The sequence below is a fragment of the Myotis brandtii genome, unplaced genomic scaffold, assembly GCF_000412655.1.
Source record: "Myotis brandtii unplaced genomic scaffold, ASM41265v1 scaffold454, whole genome shotgun sequence".
Lineage (NCBI taxonomy): Eukaryota > Metazoa > Chordata > Mammalia > Chiroptera > Vespertilionidae > Myotis > Myotis brandtii.
In genome coordinates, this window is record NW_005367354.1 from 769,222 (window position 1) to 787,955 (window position 18,734).

Here is an 18,734-nt window from a genome sequence, read left to right on the forward strand (position 1 = left end):
AATATCCAGAGGATGAGGCCCAAAAATCAGGATTTTAAAAAGATTCCCAGGTGATTCTAATGTGCAGCCAAGGTTGAGAATCACTGAACTAGGAAGTTAGATATCAGTGGTTCCCAATATTGCCATGATTACAACATATTCTTCTCATTTAATTTTGTGATCCACCCTTCCTCCTTTATGCAATTTTATTTTAAATTGAAATGAATTATCATTATTATTTTCAGGGGAAATAATTTCACAATACCCTTTGAGGTAGCTGAATATACCACAGGGTGTTGCAAAAGCCAGGCTGAAAATCACTGCTTCAGAGCTTCTGTTAACTGATTTTTATGCCCCGAACTTCTCTAAAACTGAATCTTTTTCTTCTATTTTGAAATTATCATTGAAAACATATTTTCTAGTTTCAGAAACCAACAAGTCCCTTAAGGAATACAGAACCTTAAAGCAACCTATTCCCCTAACAAACACGAATGTAGAGGTATATATATTTGTATACCTCTACACACCAGGTGCTCTTCTAGGTACTAGGATACAGCAGTGAACAAAAGAACTCCATTCTCTCATGCAGCTTCCACTCCAGTGAAAAGATGCAAAATATCCTTATGATGCACAGCCATCCGGGAAATGCAATCCAAGACACAGTGAGATACCACTTCCTACCCACTAGGATTGCTATAATCATAAAGACAGATAATAACAAACATTGGTGAGGAATTAGAGAAACTGGAACACTTCTACACTGCTGGTGGGAATGTAAAATGGTACAGGCACTTTGGAAAACAGTCTGGGAATTCCTCAAAAAACTAAACACAGAGTAACCATTTAACCCTGCAATTCCACTCCTAGGGATATACACCCAAGAGAAATAAAAATTTATCCACACAACAGCAATATTTTTAACAGACGAAATGTGGAAACAACCAAATATTCACCAACCAACAACGGATAAATAAAAAGTGGTGTATGCATACAATGGAATATTACTTGGCAATAGAAAAACAGTGATATATGCTACATTGAAAACAGTCTCCTACATGGTGCAATATACAGATCTTGTAACATAGAAACCTATATGTTCATATTGACTAATGTCACCCCAATAAAGTTAATTTTAAAAAGCTTAAAAAAAACACAGTATGCTCACGGAAAATCAGTCACACAAAAAAACACATATTGTATAATTCCATTTATAAGAAATGTCCAAAATAGGCAAATCCATATAGACATAATATAGATTAGTTATTGCCTAGAAGGAACAAGAAGTTTCTTTTAGGGGTGATGACAATGTTCTAAATTTGACTGGTGATCGTTGCACAATTCAATGAATACACTAAAAACCATTCAATTATACACTTTAAATGGGTAAATTGCATGACATGTAAATTATGTCTCAATAAAGCTGTTATTTTAAAAAAATTAGAACTGTCCCCAAACTGGAAAATGACCCTTCATTGGAAATAATGTGAGGCAAAGGCAGATTGGCTTCTGTTGGGAATATTACTGTAAAAGATTAATTCAATTAGTGCTTCCCAATAGCAATTCAGACTAATACATAAAAATTACTCAGAAAATGTAATTACTCTGGCTTCCTAAAGTATCTAACTCAGTATGCCCACTGGGTTCAGGAATCTGTATTTTTAACAAGCTCCCTAAATTATTCTAATGTATATCAAAAGTGGGAACCACTAGACTACTAAGATTCTAACTCAGTGATTTATGATTCTCTGGTATCTATGAGAGATCTATCTCTATATCTGGTATCTATCTAGTATTTTTCATTCATCTAAGAATTTCAAAGTCCTTAATGGCACTCATTTCCCTGAGTTATAAAGGTTTGAGTTTAGAAAGAGGTGGCTTCATCTGATGGATTAGAACACCACATATTTATATTAACCTTATGTGTATCCTTTATTTAAGCCAGTGGTTCTCAACCTTCTGGCCCTTTAAATACAGTTCCTCATGTTGTGACCCAACCACAAAATTATTTTCGTTACTACTTCATAACTGTAATGTTGCTACTGTTATAAATCGTAATGTAAATATCTGATATGCAGGATGGTCTTAGGCGACCCCTGTGAAAGGGTCATTCGACCGCCAAAGGGGTCGTGACCCACAGGTTGAGAACCGCTGCTAATTCACTTTCTTCAGGTAAGCCCTTCAGCTCAATATGGGATGAATATATAACATACAGCATCTACAGGGGCCATACCTAAACTACAATTTTTTTTTAAATCAGCCAAAGTAACAGTTTTTTGGTAATTATTAGAAATTTAGCAACAAAACCATCCTACTCCTGCCAACCATATTTTTACAACTGTGTTATAAAATTTAAGATAATTCTTTAAGTTTGGGTTAAAACTTCCTATTTAATACTTCCCTTTTTAAAAAGGGAGGGGACAAGATTTCTGAGTAAGTCATCAAAACTCTAAATTACAAAACTTAAATGAGACAAAAAATTCCAAAATCCAAAACTAAGAACATAGTTTGGAACAACAATAAAACTTCTTATAGTAGAGGCACCATAGCAAAATCGAACTTGGTAAGGAAAGAGACATTTTGTCTAGTCAGACTTTTTTTAACAAAATGGCATGTTTTCTCCACCAGCCACGCAAAGCACACCATGTTTATATAAACCTCATGTGCTCTGTCAAGTCCCACCACCCCCTTCTCTGCCTTCATTCCAGAGACATCTTACTTCAACTGCGAAGCTTTGGGTCTTGTAGACTTAATCTGGTCTTTACCCTTCTGATAATAATACTGAGATAATACGGATTCAAATCCAAATTTGACACTTTCACTTATATTACAAAAAATAAAAAGGCCTCTCAGCCAAAAACACTCCTCTAACAAGCCCTGTGATGAAGTGTTAGTAAACATTAGAAAATTGATTGCAGGCATGAAATATTAAGTTAAAACAAAGAAAATGTTTTCAACATGTCTCAAGCTGGAGAAAAAATATTTTAACCAATATGCTAGAGACTTTCATTAATTCAAAATAGTCTGAAAGTAAAGCTGCAATGAAAAAATAAAAACACCTCTTACTTAAATTCTTTTAGCACATTAAAGAGTTGTACTTATTTCACAAAACAGAGAAAAAAGTGGTGGGAAAAGTCCATGTTTGGCAAATTTAACTATTAAGCAACTGTCAAAAGCTAATTTTATTTTCTTTCAACAAATGAAGAATATCCAAATGAGCCTGCAGTTACTCACATGCAGAGCCGAGGGGTCTGGCAGGAATTCAGCATCTTCTCCAAAGATAAAATCAGGGGGCAGCTCTGGGTATTGGGCATTGAAAATTATATCCCCTGAAATAAAAGAAAATGTCAGACCCTTCTCATTTCCTTGTTAAGGTATAACATTCTGAGGAATGCACCAGAAAAAGTTCTGGAAGAAGTTTATGTTAGACAAAAAAAAAATGTGAAAAACACTTTCTGAATGATTAATTCTCCAAACAAAAGAACTGATATTCTCTTTCAAATTAACATCCACAACACGCAATCAAAAAATTTTAATCTCCTAACACACTATAAATATAAATACACAGTAGGAAGGTATAAGCAGCCATATACAAAATACATGGAGATATTTTTGTAGGAAATGTTACAGTCCAGTCACTGCCTGCTAATTAACAGGCCTTGAACGAGGACTGATGCTCTAAAGATATAGTGATTTCCTGGAAGAAATTAAACACGTAGACCTTTGGTATAATGGAAAGAACACTGGCTTGGAGTAAAAAAAGTCAGGTGTATAGCCATAAGGTCTCCTAATTATTTAGTATTCAAATCATCTTGGGCAAGTTGTAACTTCTTTACACTTCAGTTTCCTCATCAGTAAAAGTGGGATATAAGATCACTAACTTCACAGATTTGTTCATAAAGTTATTTGTTCATATAAAATTCATAAAGTTAATAAAGAGACCAACCACATGTGAGGATAAAAGACCACCATGTACTAGCACAGTGTCTGGTATATAGCAAGCACTCAATAACTGATAAGGGAATACTAGTGTTGTTATTACTAGTATTATTTTGAAACATGACAAATTACAGAGCCTCCTTAGCAAATTTGTGTTGTAAATTCTCCTACCTCTCTGTTCCTTTCCTGTCTCCTTCTTTAGCTCCCTTTTTATTCCCTCCATTCACCCCAAGAATCAGTCCTCACCATTCTGCTAATACAAATAAGCAGATTAGTATACCAATAATCTAACACACATATACTGGGTTCTAGTATATAGGAGTATGTATACTTGTGTACTTGCATACCATATATCCATACATACACATACAGTTATATCAGTCCAATCATTTTTACTGCTTAAACAATATCTTCATGGTGATATCCAAATTTAAACATTCAGACTTCAGTTCTCATTTAAGCCTTTCTACCTCTATGTACTAGGTATTTCAATGTCAAACTCAACAAATCTAAAAACATGCTCGTCACTGTCTCTTTTTTCACACCTCTCTTCCCCTAGCTGACTTCCCTATTTCTAGGGATGGCACTGTTATTCCTTAATCATCATGCTGAAGCTTTGGTATCATCTTCAACCCTACCTGTACCCTTTATACTCATAGAAAACAAAATGTTTCTCATATGGATATGTCCCACTGCTCACAGCTCTATCCAGGCCCAGATGACCTAGTCCAGGGGTGGGCAAACTTTTTGACTCGAGGGCCACAATGGGTTCTTAAACTGGACCGGAGGGCCGGAACAAAAGCATGGATGGAGTGTTTGTGTGAACTAATATAAATTCTAAGTAAACATCATTACATAAAAGGGTACAGTCTTTTTTTTTTTAGTTTTATTCATTTCAAACGGGCTGGATCCGGCCCGCGGGGCCGTAGTTTGCCCACGGCTGACCTAGTCCATACATTCATGCATCCAATGAACAAAGATTTAAACTCTCCTCTAGGCTCTATGCTAAGCACTAAAGACCAAGCAAAGAACTCTGCTCTTGAAGAGTTGGCAGGACTAGAAGAATTCAGTTATGACCATATCCTCTTAAATGGTCTCCTAATACCAGTTTCCCTCCAGCCCATAATACATACTGTCACAAAGTAAATCTTCTTGAAGTACTGCTTTGCCCCAAAACTTCCTAGCTAAAAAAAATCTAAATGATTCTCTAATGTCAAATGGAGTGAGGGCAAGCTTTTCCAACTGGCATTAAGGCTTCCAAAATACAATGTTCCTATTTATTTTTCCATTCTTCTATCTACAAGCCAATACCAATTTTCTATTCCAGTTGATATGATCCACTCACTGACCTTCAAATACTATGACATGTAGTTGAAATGCTCTTACCCCTTCCTCAGTTCTTACCCATCCTTTATGAGCCCACTTAATTATCTTTTCTTGCATAAAGGCTTCCCTAATAAATTCAGAACTGATCATTGTTCCTTATGAAATTCAACAATACTATTTGGTTATGTCATTCACTTGAGTACTGAAATGTAGTCATATTATTTTTATTGTTTCATTAATTTTTAAAATTCATAATAAACACACCCTATAATGTGAGCACTGTGATACACACTGCATCAATACAAAGATGGTTATCCTCAAGGAGCCTACATTTTGTGAGAGAGACAAGACATAAACTTGATCTTCCTAAATATCGTGTAAGCATTCAGAAAACAAGCATGCTCTTATATTTATTTCATGTCTCTGACAAAGCAAAATGCAACACATATAGAATAGATTCAAGAAATGCTCAATATATGAAAGAAATTCTATTCTCTACATTGAATATTTAAGTACCGACAAAAATCTACAGTAAAGAATAAAGTATAGAAGAGTTATTACTTCTACCATTTTCTGTAAGGAATAAATTTGAGCAAGAATATATCCTTCAGAAGTTGGGCTTAGAATTAAATTATCAAAAGTTAGTGCCAAAAGAAAAGTTGGTACAGCCCTGGCTGGTGTTGCTCAATAGTTAGAGCATTGACCCACCCACCAAAGGGTCGCAGGTTCGCTTCCCAGTCAAGGGCATATACCTGGATTGCAGGTTCAACCCCCAGCCCCAGTCAAGGTGTTTGCAGGAGGCAACCAATTGATGTGTGTCTGTCTCACATCAATGTTTCTCTCCCCTCTCTCCTCTCCCTCTCCTTCTCCCTCTCCCTCTCCCTCTCTCCCCCTCCCTCCTTCCCTCCCTTCCTTCCACTTTCTCTAAAATAAAAATCAATGGAAAAAATATCTTTGGGAGAGGCTTAACAAAAAATAAAATAAAATAAATAAAAGTTACTACAATCCATCCCTTCATCCAACCCACAATCTGGTTGTCAACTATATCTATTATAAGTTATAAAATTTCTTCAAATCTGACAACTATAAAGCATTAATCCAAGCCAAGATGAAGAAGAACTGGTGAAAACAATACGAATGCCCTGATTACTCATTCTTATTCAACTACACCCAGCATGAACAATTCCTTAGGAGGACATGTACATTAGAGCTATGCTTTCAAAAGCTCTATGGCTGGCTTACTTTAGTGACCTTTAGAAAAAAAATCATAAAGTTAATAAAGCAAAGGCATTAAAGTTTTGGGAAAAGCCAAGCTAGAATCCATTGTGCCTCAATGCTCAAAAAATAGCATGCTAAATTCCAATAGAAGCAATTTTATTATTTTTGTTTCTACTGAAGAAACAAAGCTTGATTTTCAAATTCTCAAAGGAGCATTGTCAGTAATACATAGTATTTCCAAACCACCAAACATTAAAAATCTGATCCAAGGATATTCACTCTTGCCAATTCTATTCAACATTGTACTGCAACTTCTAGCCAGGGCACTTAGGCAAGAAAAATGAATAAATGGCATCTAGATTGGCTATAAAATCCAAAAGAAGTAAAAAATAAACTATGAGAACCAATAAGTTCAGCAAGGTTTGCAAAATACAAGGTAAATGTATAAAATCAATTGCATTTCTATACATTATCAATGAACAATCTAAAATGAAATTAAGAAAGCAATTTCACTTACAACAGCATAAATACGAATAAAATACTTAGGAATAAACTTAACAAAAGAAATGTAAGATTGTACACTTAAAAACTACAGACATAGGTGAAAAATGTTAAAGAAGGCCTACATAAATGGGAGACATCTCATGTCCATGAATCAGAAGACTTAATATTGTTCAGATGACAATACTACCTAAATCAAACTACAGATTTCATATAATCCTTATCAAAATCCCTGCCTGACATACTTATTGCAGAAATTGACAAACCAATCCTAAAAGTCATATGTATATGCAAGGGATCCAGAATGGCCAAAAAGCAATCTTGAAAATGCAAGGTTGTAGGACTTACACTTGCCAACTGAAAATTTATTCCCAATTCAAAACCACAGTAATCAAAACAGTGTGGTACTGGCATAAGCAGAGACATTCTGATCAATGGAATAGAATTCAGAGTCTAGCAATAAACTTTCACATTTATAGTCAATTGATTTTGACAAAGGCACTAAGACAATTCAATGGGACAAAGAGAAAATATTGAGTGTTGGCGAGGCTGTGGAAAAATTGGAACCCCTGTGAGCCACGGGTGGGAATGTAAACTGGTGCAGCCACTATGGAAAACAATATGGCAGCTCCTCAAAAATTTTAAAATGGAATTACCATGTAATTCAGCAATTCTACCAAAACAAGTGAAATCGGTGTTTCAAAGAGATATTCGTACACTATTATTCCCAATATAGTAGTCTAACTAAAGCAACTGTCCATTGACAGTTAAAAAGATGAACATACACAATGGAACATCAAATTTAACCTTAAAAAGGACATTCTGACACATGCTATTACATGAATAAAGCTTGAGAATGTTATGGTAAGCAAAATAAGCCAGTCACAAAAAGACAAGAACTATGTGATTCTACTTATATGAAGTACCTCTGTCAAATTCATAGAGACAGAAAGAAGAATGGTGGTTGGCAAGGGCTAGGGGAAAAGGAAATGGGGAGTTGTTTAATGGGTATAAAGAGTTTGTTTTACAAAATTAAAAGAGTTATGGAGATTGGATGCACAACAATATGAATGTACTTAACACTACCGAAATGTACACTTAAAAATTATTAAGATGCTAAATTTTATGTTATGCATATTTTACCACAATTTAAAAAATAATGTAGCCCAGCCAGCATGGCTCAGTGGTTGAACATTGACCTATACATTGTCAAACTAAACCAGAAGGTCACGTTTCGATTCCTGGGCAGGGCATATGCCAGGGTTGCAAGGCTCGATCCCCAGTGGGGGACGTGCAGGAGGCAGCCGATCAATGATTCTCTCTCATCATTGATGTTTCGATCTCTCTCTCCCTCTCCCTTCCTCTCTGAAATCAATAAAAATATATATATTTTTAAAAAATTTTAATAAAAGGGTCTGCTATGGAGTGAATGTTTGTATCCCCTTAAAATTCACATGTGGAGCCCCACCGGCATGGCTCAGTGATTGAGCATTGACCTATGACCAGAAGGTCATGGTTTGATTCCCAGTCAGGGCACATGCCACATGCCCAGGTTACCGGCTGGATCCCCAGCAGGGGCATGCAGGAGGCAGCTGGTCAATGATTCTCATCATTGATGTATCTATCTCCCCCTCTCCCTTCTTCTCCGAAATCAATTTACATATATATATATATGAAATTCATATGTGGAAACCTAATCCCCAATGTGATAATATTTAGAGGTAGGGCCTTTGGGAGGTGATTAGGTCATAAGGGCAGGGCCCTCAAGAATGGGATTAGTGCCCTTAAAAAAAGACCCAACAGAGCTCTTTTGTGCCCTTCTGCCATGTGAGGTTACAATGAAAAAACATACTGAACCAGGAACAAGACCCTCACCAGACACTGAATCTGCCAGTATCTTGCTCTCAGACTTCCCAGCCTCCAGAACTGTGAAAAGTAAATGTTTGCCCTAGCTGGTTTGGCTCGGTGGATAGAGCAAAGACCTGTGGACTCAAGGGTCCCGGGTTCGATTCCAGTCAAGGGCACATGCCTGGGTTGTGGGCTCGATCCCCAGTGGTGGGCATGCAGGAGGCAGCCGATCAATGATTCTCTTTCATCATTGATGTTTCTATCTCTCTCTCCCTCTCCCTTCCTCTCTGAAATCAATAAAAATATATTTAAAAAGAAAAGAATAAAGATCTTAATTTTAAAAAAAAAAGAAAGGTAAATGTTTGTTGCTTAAGCCATTCAACGTCTAATAGGTTGCTATAGCAGCCCAAACAAACTAAGAGTCTTTTCAACAAATAATGCTGGGACAATGGGATATCCTCATGCTAACCAATCAAGTTGAGTCCCTAAACTATACCAAAATTACCTCAAAATGGATCAAAGAAATAAGTGTAAGAGTGAAAATTATAGAACTCTTTGAGGAAAACATAAAGGTATATCTTTATTATTAGGCAGTGCTTTCTTACATATGAAATCAAAAGCACAAGCAACAAAAGAAAAACTAAGTAAATTGGACGTCATAAAAATGTTACATTTTTGTCCTTCAAGGACACTATCTAGAAAGTGAAAAGACAACTCATAGGAGAAAATATATGATTTGGCAAATCATATGTATGATAAAGAACTTGAACCCAGAATATATAAGGCATACTTATATATAAGACAGCTCAATAATAAAAAGACAACCCAATTTAAAAATGGACAAAGGGTTTAAATAGCTATTTCTCCAAAGTAGATATGGAAATGGCCAACAAGTTTATGAAAAAAATGCTCAACATCATTAATCATCCTATATAATAAAAGGGTAATATGCAAATTGACCCTAATGGCGAAAGAACCTGGAACAACCGGTCACTATGATGTGCACTGACCACCAGGGGGCAGACACTCAACACAGGAGCTGCCCCCTGATGGTTAGTGCGCTTCCACAGGGGGAGCGCCGCACAGCCAGAAGCCGGCTCATGGCTGGCCAGCGCTGCTGCGGCGGTGGTGGGAGCCTCTCCCACCTCCAAGGCAGCAAATAAGGGTGTCTGAGTAATGGGCTCCTGGGCTGCCAGAGGGATATCTGACTGCCAGCTTAGGCCCAATCCCCCAAGGAGCGGGCCTAAGCCAGCAGGTGGACATCCCCCAAGGGCTCACGAGCTGTGAGAGGGCAAAGGCCAGGCTGAGGGACCCCCCCACCCAGTGCATGAATTTTCATGCACCGGGCCTCTAGTTAATAAAATAAAAATCAAAACCACAATGAGATATCACTTCACACCTACTATGATGGCTACAATCAAAACGACATAGAATAATAGGTCTTAATGAGTATGTGGAGAAACTGGAACCCTCATACACTGCTGGTGGGAATTGAAAATGGTACCACCACTTTGGAAAACAGTTTGGCAGTTCCTCAAAATATTAAACACAGAGTTACCTTATGACCCACCAATTCCATTCATAGGTATATACTCAAGAAAAATGAAAACATGTTCACACAAACACTTGCACATGAGTGTTTATAGCAGCACTATTTCACATTGACAAAAAGTAGAAAAAAAAACAATGTCCATCAACTGAAGAATGGATAAATAAAATGTGAGATATGTATATCATTCAGTTATTTTAAAAAGGTACTGTTACATGCTACAATGTAGATGAACCTTGAAAACTTTATGCTAAGTGAAAACAGTCAGACACAAAAGGCCACATATATTGTATGATTATTGTATAATTTCATTTCCATGAAATGTCTAGAATATGTAAATCCATAGAGACAGAAAGTAGATTAATGGTTGCCAGGGTCAGGAAAAGGAGGAAATGAGGAGTGACTGCTAACAAGTACAAGGTTTCTTTTTATGGAGATGAAAATGTGGTGGAATAATGCTGAAGGTTACACAACTTTGTGAATGCATTAAAACCACTGAACTGTACACTTCAAAGAGAGAATTGCATGGTATGTAAATAAATTTCAATAAAGCTGTTATTTTTTAGTGTGATACAAAAATTTGTCCTACTTTAATCTTAACTTAAATAAATGAACTAGAAAGTATTTACTCAATGGTTCTGAATAAATTTATTTTTTATAAATAAAATCATCTTGAAAATGCAATTAGGGAGTTCTCCCATTTTTAAAACTCTACAGTGAGCTCTTTTTAAAAACAAAGAATATTTTGATAATCTCTGAATACTTACAAAGATCTTTCATTTTCAAGAAGCTCCCACATGGATCCTTTTAAACAACAGTACTGGGGAAGTTAATTTCTTTTTTTCTTCTTACTTTAGTTGATGTTTTTACATTTTAAAGCAGCTAAAAGTATTTGACTATACAATATTTTTTAAATAAAAGCTATATATCAAATTATCACACCCTCAACTGGGAGGATCTTTTTAGAGAGAAGTTACTATAATATATATAATAAAAACATTATACAAGTATTTTTCAAAACAAGTAAATTTAAATACCTTTCAGAATCTCACCCTTACATTTCAGAATTTCTCAAACTCTTACCTTCAACCTCTAAGATCTCCTGAAACACTGTGCTCAACATCTATAGCCTCTTTGCAATAAAATGCATCATTGTTTTCTTGCTATGGAGAACAGTCAGTAAATCAGTCAAGAACATTATTAAAAACCACGATGCACAGATGCACATATTGGACACCTGGGGAGTGATATGGGAAGGAGAAAACACAGCACCTGACCTCAAGGCGGAGATGGTGGAGTAAAGACCAACACAAATCATACAGGAGAGCAATAGCCTCCCATTTCCTTTATTTCACCCTGGAGAAGATGAAAGGAACACAAAGTACAGACTACTCAGATACTGCTTATTTCAACTTTCCAGAAAAAAGAAGAGTAGGCAGGAGGACAAAGAAATAAAAGTAGGATAGAGGGTGACATAAGGTGAGGTTAAAAAAAAAAGTAAAGACACAAAACACCTAGAATGGCTAGCAGTTGTGATCAACTAAAAACAAAATGGTAGTTTCAAGTTTTATTTTTTATCACAACCTGAAAATGTCCGGGCTACAATACTGGGACCAATGCTTCATAATATGACACATTCATGAAATCACAGAAATTCCAAAATGAAAAGAGTTGTTATGTATATTAACATATTTTAAGGTAGTTTTTATTTACACACCTGTGCCTTAGAAGCTGACAATTTTAATATATTCTTTTTTATTTCAGAGAAGAAGGGAGATAAAGAGGGAGATAGAAACATCAATGATGAGAGAGAATCATTGATCAGCTGGCTCCTGCACATCCCACACTGGGGATCAAGCCCACAACCTGGGCATGTGCCCTGACCGGGAATCGAACCGTACCTCCTGGTTCATAGGTCGACGCTCAACCACTAAGCCACGATAACTGAGCTAGAAGCTGACAATCTTGAGGATATCAACATTATCTCAGGATGGCCTCATCCCAGATTGCAGAGTGAGCCGTCATCCTGATCCCAGTCACAGAAGGACCACAGCTTGTCCACAGGCTCCTTTCCCTATTCTTACCACTGAAATAGTATCTACCTTAAAGTGTGTGTGTGTGTGTGTGTGCGTGTGTGTGTGTGTGTGTGTGTGTGTGTGTGTGTGTGTGTGTTAATCCTCACCCGAGGATATTTTTCTATTTTTCTTTAGGGAGAGTGGGAGAGAGGAAAAGACAAAGAGAAACATCAATGTGAGAGAAACATATCAATTGATTGCCTTCTGCACAAGCCCCGACCAGGGCCTTTGCCGGGGAGGAGCCTGAAACCAAGGTACGTGCCCTTGACCAGAATTGAACCCGGGACCCTTTGTTCCACAGGCTGGCGCTCTATCCACTGAGCCAAACCGGCTAAAGTGAACCTTAAAGTTTAAATAACTGCCAGGAAATACAGTTTCAAAGAAATAACTCAAGCGGTAAATAACTGGAGTTTTGCCAATAATGGAAGAATTATTCCTCAATTGCTACATAAAATGGTTATTTACTGAAACTCCAAGTATGGAAAGCAAGCATCAGACGAGAACCTTGTGGAAATGCCAGGAGATTCTCAATGGGAAGGTGGATTCAAGCAATAATTTGACAAAAGACTTTAGAGAGGTGACTCATTGCCAAGAGTTCTAACTCTTGATAGTGTTTCCTTATACTGAAATTTAATCTCTCTTTCTTTCTCTTAAAATTTAATCCACTACTTCTTAGGAATTTATAGAACAATTCTAGTTTCATTTTAATATCATAGACCTTCTACACCCTTTACAGGCAGCTCTTGTGACCTCTCTTTCAACCCCACCATGAGTCACATCTTGACCAGGCTAAATACCCCAGTTTCTTTCACTATTCCTCATACGACTTGGTCTCAATTTCTTTTATCATCTATTCCTCTCTTCTCTGCAGGTGTGCCAGTTTGTGTAAATCCTCTTAGAGGATAATACCCAGAACTAACCATAATCTAAAGAGCACAGAATCAAGTTCAAAAATCCATGCCTTCATTTTAGATACTAACCTTCTATTTAAAAAATACCACTGGAAATTGAAATAGCTTTCTTTGGCAGACACATCAGTGTTGACTAGTATTATGCTTCCTATCAACTAAGAGCCCCAAGACTTTTATATACATACTAGAGGCCCGGTGCATGAAAATTCGTGCACTTAGGGGAGGGGGTCCCTCAGCCCAGCCTGCGCCCTCTCGCAGTCCAGGACCCCTCAGGGGATGTCCACCTGCCAGCTTAGGCCTGCTCCCCAGGGGACTGGGCCTAAGCTGGCAGTCAGACATACCATTGGCAGCCTGGGAGCCCTCAGTCGGACATCCTTAGCGCTGCCAAGGAAGTAGGGGAGGCTCCCGCCACCGCCGCTGCGCTCGCAGCCATTAGCCCAGCTTGTGGCCGAGTGGAGCTCCCCCTGTGGGAGCACACTGACCACCAGGGGGCAGCTCCTGCGCTGAGCGTCTTCCCCCTAGTGGTCAGTGCGTGCCCTTAGGGTCAATTTGTATATTACCCTTTTATTATATAGGATACACTGTTGTTAAGTCACATAGTCTTCATTTTTCTTTTCTCTTTTTTTTAGTCTTTATTCTTAACACATTTCGTACCGCTCAGGAGTTTTCTCGTGTTTCACGCGCCATCAGTTAAGGACTGCTCACGAGTGTTCTCGTTTTTCACGCCCATGGAAAAAGGAGCAAATCTAGATACTTATGTAAATTTTGTTTGGTCCCTCTTCATAGAGGAAAATGTTTTACACAGTACCATACGTTTAAAAAGTACTAGGAACTTTAATTGTTTAATTGTTTAATCGTTTTTGTAAATAAAAATGTTATAATTATTGAAAAACAACACCTAAAGTGCATTATGATGATTTAAATAATGTGCAGTTTGCCCAAAAACGTGCGGTCCCTGGCGTATGTCTTAGAGATTTCTATGTGGTACGCAATGTGTTAATTTGGACAGCAAAACTTCAGAATGTACTTCAGGGTTTTAAATTTGTCCCTATTATATATTTCAATCTTGTTAGATTTACCTCTCTGTTTACAGCTCAGCATAGTATTCTTAGATTCTATTCCAATTTTGGGTTGGCACTCCCGGTTTCAAGTTATAAACAGACAGGCTAAACATCCTTCTGGAAAATTCTCTCTCTCTGGCAGACTGAGTTCAATTAATCAGTACCTCATGGGTGCAATCATATAAACAATATTTACCCAAGAATACTACAAACCTAGAACATTCATTATAAGAATACCACAAAGAAACTTATCAAGTACCTCAAAGATATACTCTGCTTTCCTACAAATTCAGAGATAGTGCCAATGATTCCATTGTATAGCACGCTTTATGTATTGAGAGGTAGAATTTCTTTTCCTATATCAAGGAAAAGAATTATGGTATCTGGGAGTTGAGATAATTTGTATGACACAGGCCCTCAAGAAATATTTGTTTAAAAAAAAAAAGGATGATCCTGGCCAGTGTGACTCAATGGTTGAATGTTGACCAATGAACCAGGAGATCATAGTTCGATTCCGGTCAAGGGCATATGCCCGTGTTGTGGGCTCAATCCCCAGTGGGGGCCATGCAGGAGGCAGCGATCGATGATTCTCTCTCATCATTGATGTATCTATCACTCTCTCCCTCTCCTTTCCTCTCTGAAGTCAATTTAAAAATACATTTTTTAAATATGAAGGTGGGGGAGATTAAATGTAAGTCATCTACATTGGCCTCCTTTCCACATAAGACTTCCTTCTATCAGACCCCTATCTCTAGACTGAGACCACATTTAATTCTTCTTTGCATTTCTAGTATCTGAGGCTATGCTGTACAACGGAAATATATTTCACACACATAATTTAAAAGTTACTAGTAGCCACATGAAAAGAGTAAAAGGAAAAGGGTGAAATTAAGTTTCTAACTATTTTTTTAATTTATACAGTAAAATTCACCTTTTTGGAGTACAGTTATGAATTTTATCACATGCATAGATTCGCATACATAGATTTATATAAACAACACCAAAATTAGGATACAGAACAATTCTATCATCCTCCCAAATTTCCTCTTGCTATCCCTTTGTAGTTAAACTTTCCCACCACCCCTCATTCCCAGCAGCATCTAATACGCACTCTCTCACTTCAGTTTCACCTTTTCCAGAATGTCATATTGAGATAGGCTAGTAAGCCAGGACAATGGAATAGGGAAACTGAAACAGACAGTTAAACAGTCAAGCAATTTATTGCCATCTAGTAAATCGAAAATTCCCATATTCTGAAACCAAGGACACTTAAGAGTAAATGGTTTACATTTCTCTTCTCCAAGCAGAGGGTAAATAGCTTACATCACCCTACTCAAGGAAGACAGAGAGCAGAAATCCAATTAGAACCATTTGCCAACCACACCCAAGAACAGATAAAGTTAAGGGTTTGGTGTATTAGCATAAAGCTGATTATAAAGATATCCACCCCAAAACCTCCCCTAAAACCCCAGCCTTTAAAAACCACCAAAATGAAGATCCCAACATGTGCTTTCCCTCCTACAAACATGCCTGAACCTTTCCCCTCTTCTTCTCCCAAAGGCATGCATCTCCTAAACTCTAAGGGTTCCCAAAAGACTTGCAACCAGGGGAGCAGTTGGGCAGCGGCAGCTCATTCCAGCCTAACCCCCTGAACCTGTCTCTGACTTTTCACTCTGAGTTCAATTAATCAGTACCTCACTCAACCACTGAGTCAAATTATAAGGCCCTGCTCTTATACTTTCTTTGCCCATTGTTTTTATTGAGTTGGTTCTTTTCTTATTGTTGACTTTTGAGAGCTCTTTATGTGTTCTGGAAATCTGTCCTCTGTAAGATTTGTTATTTGTATTTCCAGTAACAATATAAATGGAACCATATAGTATGTAACCTTTTGAAACTGGCTTCTTTCACTTAAGCATATAGTATTTAAGAGTTAGCCAAATATATTGATACATTTAAGTACATGTATCAATCGTTTATTCCTTTTTATAGCTGACTAGTATTCCATTGTATGGATGTAGCACAATTTATCCATTTACCCCAATGAAGGATATCTGAGTTAGTTCTGTTTTTTTATTATGAATAATGCTGTTACAAACATCCATGTACTGTACATGCTGTGTGAATATAAAATTTTCGTTTCTAGAAAAATAATTATCATTTCTAGATAAATACTTAAGAGTGGAATCACTAGGTCATATGAAGAAGTATATATCTTTAACCTTAAAACAAACTGCTAAACTGTTTTCCAAAATAGCTGTTCCATTTAACAGTCAAACAAATAATGCATGAGAGTTCCAATTGCTACACATTCTCACCAACACTTGATATGGTCCATTTGCTGTTGTTATTGTCATTATTTTTAGTCCTTCTAAGAGGTGTGTCATGACATCTCATTCTGGTTTTAATTTCTATTTCCCTAATGACTAATGAAGTTAAGCATCTTTTCATATGCTTATTTGCTATCTGTATATCTTCTCTGGTGGAGTGTGTTCAAATCTATTGCCCATTGGTGTGTTTTTTTCAGTTGTTTCTTTTCTTATTGTTAACTTTTTTTTTAATCCTCACCTGAAGATTTAATCAATTTTTTCATTGATTTTGAGAGAGAGAGGAAGAGAGAGGGAAAGACAGAGAGAAATATTGATGTGAGAGGAACACACCTATTGGTTGCCTCCTGCACTCACCCAGACCAGGACCTGGGCCAGGGAAGAGCCTGCAACTGAGGTACGTGCCCTTTTCCGCATTGAACCCAGAACCCTTCAGTCCACATGTCGACGTTCTATCCACTGAGCCAAATCAGCTTGGGGTTATTGTTGACTTTTGAGAGCTCTTTGTATGTTCTGGAAATCTGTCCTCTGTCAGATATATTATTTGGAAGTATTTTCTCCCACTGTGCTTTATCTTTTCATTCTCTTAACAGTATCTTCAGCAGAGCAAGTTTCTAAATTGGTGAAATCCGATTGATTAACTTTTTTCTTTGATGAGTTGTTTTTCATGTTGTATCTGAATATTCATTGCCTAACTAAAGTCACAAAGACTCCCTCCTATGTTTTCTTCTCAGAGTTTTATAGTTTGAAATTTTATATTTCAGAATGTGATTTATTTGGGTTATATTTTGTACATGGTTTAAGATCAAGATTTTTTTTGCATACAGATGCCCGATTGTTCTAGCACCATTTGCCAAAACTATTCTTTTTCCATCAAAGTGTCTTTCCATTGTGAAAAATCAATTAATCATATGTACATGGTTCTAGTATTTACCTTTCAATTTAGTTGTACTGATCTGTGTCTATTCTTTTACCCATACTGCACTGCCCTTGAAAATTAGTCTTAAAATTAAGTAGTCTGACTTATGCAACTTCGTTCTTCTTTTCAAAATTTATTTGCTTTTCTAAGTCCTTTGCCTTTCCAAATAAATTTTAAAATCATCTTGTCAATACCTATAAAATCCTGCTGGGATTTTGATGGGTATTACACTAAAACTATAGATTAACTAAGGGAAAATTGGCTTAACTATATTCAGTCTTCTAATCCACGAATACATCTTTCCATTTATTGAAGTTTTTTATTCCTTATATCTAATATAGATCCTGAACATATCTTACTAGATTTATAACTAAATTTTTCTTTCTGGTTTTTTTTTAGAGGGTAGCTATTTTAAAGGCATTGTTTGTAAATTTTCTTTCCAAATGTTCTTGCTAGTATAAAAATAAAAGGGCTGATTTTCCTATATTTACCCATATCCTAAAATCCTGGAAAACTCACTTATTAATTCTAGAAGGTTTTTTTTGAAATTTCTTGGAATTTTCTACATAAACAATCATGTCATATGTGAATAGAGGCAATTTTATTTATTTATTTCCAATCTGTATGCCTTTTATTTCTTTTTCTTGCTTTATACAATGCCTATGACTTTCAGTATAATGTTATATCAGAGTTGAGAAAGTGAACACCCTTGCCTTGTTCTCAATCTTAGGAAGAAAGCATATAGTCTTTCACCATGTACTTATGATGTTAGTTGTAACTTTTGTGTAGATGTCCTCTATAAGATTCAGATTGAGAAAATTCTCTTCTATTCCTATACCACTATGTTTTTATCATGAACATATTTTGAATTTTGTTCAGTGTTTTTTTCTGCATCTATTGATAATGATCATATGGTTTCTCTTGTATTAGTCCATAAATATGGAGAATAACATTGATTGACTTTCCAATATTGAATCTGTTGTGTATTCCCAGGATAAAACCCACATGGGCATGATGCATTTTATATTTTTTTTTCCTGCTGGATTCTGTGTGTGTGTGTGTGTGTGTGTGTGTGTGTGTGTGTGTG

General features: G+C 36.7%; 1 protein-coding gene across 1 annotated transcript in view; it reads right to left on the reverse strand.

Moving 5' to 3' along the window:
* Nucleotides 1–18,734, reverse strand: part of BRE (brain and reproductive organ-expressed (TNFRSF1A modulator)) — a 343,490-nt gene that overhangs the window by 278,597 nt on the left and 46,159 nt on the right. Inside the window, exon 4 of the mRNA XM_005874839.2 lies at nucleotides 3,211–3,305. Within this exon, the coding sequence (XP_005874901.1) occupies nucleotides 3,211–3,305 (95 nt within the window). The remainder of the gene's footprint in view (nucleotides 1–3,210; nucleotides 3,306–18,734) is intronic.